Genomic DNA, 8,302 nt, shown 5'->3' on the forward strand with positions numbered 1-8,302 from the left:
TGGTTATCTTCAAAAGTCCCCAGGCCTCCTGCCTTGGCGCAGTCAGCAGCTAAGGACACGGGCTTGGTGCTCCTTCCCAGCTGTGACTGCAGCGTGGTAGGGGACCGCCGCCCCTGCCGCACTTTCACGCCTTTAAGGAGGAGGCCACCTCCACCACAGCCTGAGGGCCATTTACAAGATTAAAAACTGGCAAACTACTGGGCCATGCAAAAGCTGATGATGCTCAGCAGGCGTCCACAGAGAATGCTCTTAGCTCACCGGCAATTTTTAGAGAGCAGGGGGATTAATGAAAGACTTAACACTTTCTGGAAGATGGGGAGAGGGGATGCAGGCTGGATATATTTTGGCCCATGCTGGATGCAGCTGCACAAAGCGTGATTTGCAGCTCTGCCAACAAACAACAGGCACTGAGATACACAAGGCTTTCAACCTGGGCACTCAAGTTTCTCCACCTCAAACCACACGCCAGGGATCAGGGACCGTGAGTAAGCCTGAGGCTATCAGGCCCAGTGCCCAGCCCCACATGACTGCCCCCAGGACCAGAGACACACTCAGGATTCCACGCACAGGAGGAGGTAGCTTCTCCATCACCAGAGAAGCCTGCTCTCCCCAGTCAAAGCCACTCACCCACAGGCTGCACAGGCCAGATCCTACAGCCCAACCTTCAACTCGTTCTCCTGGTTCCCAGATTAGAACTCGGGAAACGGTGTAGGCAGCCAGGCGAGGAAGACACTGAAGTGGGTATTCCCAAGAAAACTAAGTTCGGAGGTAATAAGGAAGAAAGCAGAGCTACAAAGATGCTCACAAGCCTTGGACAAGGAGCCTGGCTGGCACTGGGGACCACAGCTAAGGTTTTCAAAGGATGGACAAGGTATTAGCATAACCACCCGCAAAAGAATTTACATCCTTAAGATGCTAAAAAGAACCTCCCCATACATTTCCTCTTCTGACAAAAATACAGGTGCATAAATCCGAGCATTCAAGTGGGGAGAGCTCCAGAGTGGCGAGGCCGTGAGCGTGGTCATGGGTGCCACGAGTGTGTATGTGCGTCCACCCAGGAGTCCCACTCGAAGGAAACCAAAGAGCAGAGTGTGTGAAGGGGGAAGAGCAGACACGGGCAGGATCCTTGTCCTTAGCAAGGGCCTCCTGAGGGAACATTCTCCTCCACACGGAGCCCAGCAGGGAAAGCTGCAGAGTGCACAACCGTGTCCGGGGCACGAAATTCGCTGGTGAGCAAGACGCCTGCGTCCAGAGCCGCCCGGAGGACGGCTGCCAGGCCACAGCTGGTGTCCAGCGCTGGGGAGCACGGCCCTGGGCGGCCTTGACACTGTCCTTGGCGCTTCTCTATACTGTCCAGTTCCTCATGGTGAACAAGCATTCTTTGCCCCAGAACAGTAACGCTGCATGTCTAAAAGCTCCCTGAAAGTTATGATTTCCCAATACGCATAGCACAGATTCTTGAAAACGTACATATTTCAGGTGAATACTTGAATTTTGAATCGTTTCTTTTTACTGGTTATCATCATTTCTGGGATGTGTTCCCGCTAAATAAACATTGGAAATACCACACAGAAGATAATAATTTATTAAAAAAAAAAGCTTTCAGCAAAATATTGTCATGAGAACGCCTCCTCTAGACATAACACTTTTCAAGTGTTCTCGCACACGTTGCACATGCAGCTGACACAATAGCCTGTTTCCTCCCTCTGCCTGAGGTTGTCAACTCCAGGACAGGCCTAAGCCACAAGCTGCCTTCCTACCCTAATCCAACTGGCGAAGAAGTCTGGTGGAACCAGGCGACAGCACTTTCTGGTTGTCTTCTATGATTCTGGAACATTTCTTTAATAACAAGAATCCACACTGGGGCTGGTGCTGTGGCACAGTGGGTTAAAGCCACAGTCTGCAGTGCCGGCATCCCATATGGGCACTGGTTCTAGTCCTGGCTGCTCCACTTCCGATCCAGCTCTCTGCTATGGCCTGGGAAAGCAAGGGAAGATGGCCCAAGTCCTTAGGACCCTACACTCATGTGGAAGACCCAGAGGAAGGTCCTGGCTCCTGGTTTCAGATCAGTGCAGCTCCAACAGTTGCAGCCATCTGGGGAGTGAATCAGCAGATGGAAGACCTTTCTCTCTCTCTCTATCTCTGCCTCTCTGTAACTCTGTCTTTCAAATAAATAAAATAAATCTTAAAAAAAAAATAAAAACAAGCATCTGCCTCCACTAGAAATTAGTGATGCACCCAGGCTGCCCTGCATAACCTGCTTTCTTTTCTTCTTTACAATTTTCACCCACCTTAAAGACCACAAAAAGCAAAACTTAGTAATCTTGAGTGTTCTTTTTACTATTTTACAACAAAATAGTCCCTTGAAACCTCTTCTATACAGTTACCAAAACAAAACAAAAATAAACAAACAAACAAAAAAAAATTCTGTAGAAATACATGAGATCCAGAGTCACCTTCTCCAGGCGGCCCTGGGAGACCTGGTTCTGTGTCCTGTTCCCCTAAGATTCCTGGGCCACCACTACCAGAGATCCCTTTATATTTTTCTCCCACCAACGTTGCATTTGCTAAGCTTTATCTACTAAACCAATACATTAAGTAAAAACTAATAATGTCCCCATTTTCTATCATCAAAGGCATATTTGACAATTACAGTTTTTTAGTATGAGAATCAGAATAGGACCAAACCCCTCTGCAGGGCAGCTGTGTAGCACAGGGTATGGGCACCAACTAAGGCGGCTGTGTCTGTTCTACACCTAGCTTCTGACTCCAGTGTCCTGCACTGCAGACCCTGGGAGGGGCCAGTGTTGGCTCCAGGGTTTGGGTTCCCGCCACCCACATGAAAGATCTGGATTGAGTTCCTGGCTCACAACTTTGGCCCAATCCAGTCTCAGCTGTTGTAGGCATCTGGGGAGTAAATGAGCAGATGGTAGCTCTGCCTCTCAGATAGATAGATGGATGGATGGATAGATAGATAGACAGATAGATAGATAAAAGGCATTGTTGCCTTTAAAAACAAACAAACAAAAAGGACACTTGCTTACAAAAAGGCACATAGCAGTTTTTCAGTCCTAACTTGGCAGCCATATCAAGGGTAAAAATGTGTTCCTGTTTTTCAGAATTAAGGACAATGAGTTGTTAACTCATATCTCTGCCCAGATCCTGGGAAGACTACAGTTCCCCAGGCTCAGAACCCCTGGTTTATGAAATCTAAGCCGCCATGATCACTGGAATAAGACAGTTCCTACAACATACCCACCCTACTCTGGAGACCACGGCCTAAGACTACAAAACCCATCAATTTGTATGAAGCAGAAAGAATCCCAGGATCTCAGGACCACTAGTAAATGTTCCACAGAAAAAAGTTTCCATTTTAACAACATAAAGGCGGTGGGGGTTTGGGGAGAACTGTGCTTTATAAAACTCCTTGGGAGCCAGCCCAAAGCTGTCGCCTGCACTGCCAGCATCCCATGTGGGTACTGGTTTGAGTCCCGGCTGCTCCACTTCCCACCCAGCTCTCTGCTATGGCCTGGGAAATCAGTAGACAATGGCCCAAGTCCTTGGGCCCCTGCACCCATGTGGGAGACCTGGAAGAAGCTCCTGGCTCCTGGCTTCAGATCAGCGCATATCTGGCCGTTGTGGCCACCTGGGGAGTGAACCAAAGAATGGAAGACCTCTCTCTCTCTGCCTCTCCTCTCTCTGTGTAACTCTGACTTTCAAATAAATAAAATAAATCTAAAAAAAATATGTAGGCAATAAGGCTCATAATCTTGCCTCCAAGTAAGTATTAGGCAGGAACCCAACACCTGCTGCTCTTTATCCCATCATTAATAACAAGCCCAGTTTCCTTCTTAGGTTTCTACCCTTCCTCCTGAACAAAACAGCTTTAGTTTAGAAGGGCAGAGCTCACATTGCACAACAGCTGAACTCCAACCTGTGTCCTTCTCTCCTGTTTCAACATCACCTGCCACTCTTACACCTTTACCCAGAAACTCACACAAAACGCCGAGCTGCACAGGATGCTATGGGCTGGCGGCCACTGCCCAGCCCAGACCCCTCCCTACCACCGGAGGGGGTTAGAAATGAGTCAAAGCCCTCCAGGCGGGTGTTTGACAAGCGGTTGTTTGGTTTGATTCTCCCAGGAGCACTGTGAAGTGAGCACTGTCATCACCCTCCCGCTGTGCAAACATGGACTTGAGCACGGAGTGTAGGTGGCAGGCAGGACCTTGGCTGATCTCTCCACAGGGACGCGGGTGTGCATGGACGGCCGTGGTACTCTGAAGGAAGGGGAGACGCCGGGCCACGAGAAAGCAGGCCAGGCCGCGGGCGAGGGCGGATTCAGAACACGAGGAGGCTGCTAGCCCTCCACAACTCCACGCTCGCCAGAGCCACAAAGAACAAAACGCTTCCACGTTGAGGTCTAGCAGGGAAGACACAACAGCCTTTCCTTATCGCTGGAGTCTCTCCATGATCACAAAGGCAAAAGGGCAGGAAGGCGAGGGGAGAGAGTCAGAGAGAACGGCCCACTTCTGTGCCCAAGGTCGGGCTGCAATCAGCACTGCGGGTCCCACCAAGGAGGGAAAGGAGGAAGCCGGGGAGAAGTAAAACCAGCAGGCGGGGTGTGTGTGTGTGTGTGTGTGTGTGCGTGTGTGTGTGAGCCTCAGTGCTGCCTAAGATTCACCGCTGGGCGGTGAGCATCCCACATGGAGAGCCTGGGCCCGAACCCAACACCAGCTGCCCACAGGCACAGACCCTGGGAGGAAGCAGCGATGTCACTGGGCTCCTGGCACCCACGTGGGAGACCTGGAGAGCCAGCCAGGGAAGGGAGTGCCCGCGCCGGGGGTCTCTCATTCTCTCTGCAGATTCATGGCTCGAACTCCCCCAGGGTGATACGGTCCCAGAGGTGGCAGGGGCTAGCACCGCTCGGAGTGGGCAGTGACAGGATAACCTCGTGGAAAACACGTCTCACCACAGGGATTGTTCTCCCTTGCAGGCACGCCAAGTTGCTTTACGAGGCCCGGGTCCCACCCGCCGAACTTTGACTCCGGGGCCCTGGCCTCTTCCTGGGCTTCAGCAAGCCGCAGGCCCGTGCTCGCCGCCGAGATGCACCGGGCGCGGCTCGCGCAGGGACCCCGGCCCGACCCCGACCCCGGCGCGCTGTCCCCAGGCGGCTCGCGGGAGAAGCCCACCAAAGGCGGAGACCCCGCGCAGCGCAACCTGAGCACAGAGCGGATCTCCTCTCCCCCTACTCCCTGCAGGGCAGCTCAGCACCCGACAGCCGGGCAGGCCTGGGGGGCGGGGGGCCACAGGGGCTCCCGCGGCGGGAGCGCAGGCGAGGGTCCTCGGCGCGCCCCCATGGGCAGGGCTCCCCGAGACGCCCGCCCGGGGGTGCAGAGCCAGGACAGCGGTGCGCCCGAGGCGAGCGCGCTCAGCTGTGCAGACCGGGGGTGCAGCTCCCGCGGAGCGTGCGGCGCCGACGCAGGGAGCTCCCCCAAGCCCGGCCACGCCCGCCGCCCCCCAACTTACCTCCTCCAGAAATTTGGTCAGATCGTACACCTTGTGGTGCAGGATCAGCCAGGTGCTTTTGCTGTGGTTGTGCTTCTTAATCTCCTCTAGGGTGTAGTACTTCACGTCTTTGTCTGACTGCTCGGCCATCTCTGCACCAGGCGGACCAGGCCCTGCACTCACAGCCGTACCGGGTGCAGCGGGGCAAGCGTCTCCACCAGCTCCGCCCGGGACATTCCCAGCGCACCCGGCCCGGCGCCCGACACAGGGCGGTGGCGCGGCAGGGGAGGGGCGGGCGCCGCGAGGCCCCCGAGGATTGGCCAGGAAGCTTATCGCTCAAGGGGCTCCGCCCTCGGCCGACCCTCTGCTCCAGCCCGAGCGTGCCCGCGCCCAGCGCGCAGGTTTTGATTGGCTGCGGGAGCTGCCCTTCACAGTCACCCGGCGGCGGGAGCGCGAGGAGGGAGGGCGGGGCATCGCGGAGACTGCGCAGACGGCGGCGGGAGATGCGCGATGGGGGCCGGGGTTCACGCCAGGAAGGGTAGCGGCCTCGGCACGCAGTGGCCGGGCGTTTGGTGAGGAGCCGAGGTCAGCGGTCGCCCTCCGCCTCCGCAGGCGTCGTGGAGACGCTGGGCGGGACGGAGGGCCTCCCGACGGCTCCCCGCGAGGCGCACGTGCCGGGCGCCCGCCGCGGACAGCGGGGCCGCGTCGCTGACCTCCGCCCGGGGCCGCGAATCTGCCCGCACGACGTAGGAGCGCGGCGTGTGCGCCTCGGCCGTCCGCTCCCGGGTCCGGAGGGAGCGGGCGGCACAAACTCCGCCCGGAAGAAGCGCCCCTTCGGCGGGGCACGCGGGCCCCTCCCGCAGCGATGGGGGCCCCGGGTGACCGCGGGGCCTCAGCCGGCCCTGCAGGCGGCCCCAGCCCGGGAGGGAGGAAACCATCCCAAAAATGCATGTGCGTTCCCTCACGCATGCCCAAGTGTAAGGCCTTGGTGTTAAGAGGCCTAAGGACTGGGTGGTGCTAGGAAGGTGACTGCGCTGTGATACTCAACTGTGAGTCACGCGTAACACTCAGCTGCTTGATTCCACTCCAACCAATGCCAACGAAGACGTTGAGATGTTGGCCTGGAAGCCCTGTACTTTCTTTAACCTTTACTTCCCGGAGAATTACAGGTTCACAGGAAGCTGCAAAGGTAATAGAGAGGTGCCACGCACCCCACACCCATCCTGCAATGGTTACATCTTAATTTATAGCGCAGTGTCAAAGCCAGGACGTTGACATTCTGTACAGTTCCGTCCTGACTTAGGACTTGTGTAGATTTCTGTTACCTCCACTAGGTTGGAACAGAGCCACAGAGGGCTCCCAGGTGCTACCCACTTACAGCCACACCCACTTCCTTTGCAAACCATCCCTGACCTTGACAACCAGGCATCTGTTTTCCATCTACATAACCTTACCATTTCAAGAATGTTATATGAATGGAATCATATGGCATATGGCCATTTGAGGATGGCCTTTTCGCTTAGCATAATATGCCTTAGGGATTCATCAAAGTTGTAAGTGTACTCATAGTTCCTTCTCATTAGTCAGTGTTACTCCATGGCACGCATGTGCCAGAGGATCACAGTTTGTTTAACCAATCGCTGTGTGAGGGATATTTTGGTTGTTTCCGGCTTCAGGCTATTACAGCAAAGCATCTGTGAACAATCATATGCAGGTTTTTATGTAAACAGGTTTTATTTCTCTAGGATAAATGCCCAGGAGTGACCACTGGGACACTTAGTAAGAGTATCTTGAATTGCCAAACACCTTCCAGAGTGTATCATGCTATGTTCTTATCAGCGGTGTGTGAGAGACGCAGCTTCCTGCCCTCCCCAATGTTTGGTCCCATCACTGTTGTTTGTGTTGTTATGTTACATATTCTAACAGGTGTGCAGTGATAGCTCACTGTGGCCTGAATGTGGAACTGCCATTTGTATGTGATCTTCAGTGAAATGTCTCTTCAAATCTTTTGTCCATTTTGTTAGAAGGTCTTCCTTCTGTTGGTTCACCCCCCAAATGGCCTCTACGGCCAGCGTTACGCCAATCCAAAGCCAGGAGCCAGGTGCTTCCTCCTGGTCTTCCATGTGGGTGCGGGGCCCAAGTACTTGGGCCATCCTCCACTGTGTTCCTGGGCCACAGCAGAGAGCTGGACTGGAAGAGGAGCAACCAGGAAAGAAATGGCGCCCCAACCGGGGCTAGAACCCTGTGTGCCAGCACCTCAGGTGGAGGATTAGCCTCGTGAGCTGCAGCGCCGGCCTGTCCATTTTTAAATAATGGACTTTTTAATCTTGAGCTTTAAGAAGCATTTTTATAGGCAGACGGTTTCTGACTTACGATGGTTCAAACTATTGCTTTTGTTACTTTATGATGATGTAAAAATGCTGCACATTCAACAGAAACCATACTTTCAGTTTTGAATTTGGGTCTTTTTCCAGGCTAGTGATACACAGTACAATCCTCCCTGGCCTTGTTGGATTGGCTTCCAGCCAGCCTTGCAGTCATGAAATTAAACTGGGTGCTCTGCAAAGTCCTGTGTGGCTAAGCTGTTCTCTGCAGTAGGTTGGATGTACTAACTACACTTTCAACACTCATATTTTCAGCTCCCAGTGCGTTCATTGGCTTGTATCTGAAAGGTGTCTGGCGCGTAACAAATCTTCCCAGCCAGATAAATCAATATACAGGCTTTTATTGGGATTCCGCTCCCAGGCGAGGTTCACCGGTCCCAACGGGGGGAGAGGGGGGGCCGGGGAAGTTGCGT

General features: G+C 54.1%; 1 protein-coding gene across 1 annotated transcript in view; it reads right to left on the reverse strand.

Annotated features, from left to right (window-relative positions):
* The window catches only part of LOC133767323 (cytochrome b5), a 30,924-nt gene extending 25,148 nt beyond the window's left edge, over positions 1-5,776 (reverse strand). The window contains exon 1 of the mRNA XM_062201803.1: positions 5,527-5,776. Within this exon, the coding sequence (XP_062057787.1) occupies positions 5,527-5,655 (129 nt within the window). The 5' untranslated portion in view covers positions 5,656-5,776. The remainder of the gene's footprint in view (positions 1-5,526) is intronic.
* Between the last annotated feature and the right edge of the window lie 2,526 nt (positions 5,777-8,302).

Source organism: Lepus europaeus, chromosome 9, assembly GCF_033115175.1.
Source record: "Lepus europaeus isolate LE1 chromosome 9, mLepTim1.pri, whole genome shotgun sequence".
Taxonomy (NCBI): Eukaryota; Metazoa; Chordata; class Mammalia; order Lagomorpha; family Leporidae; genus Lepus; species Lepus europaeus.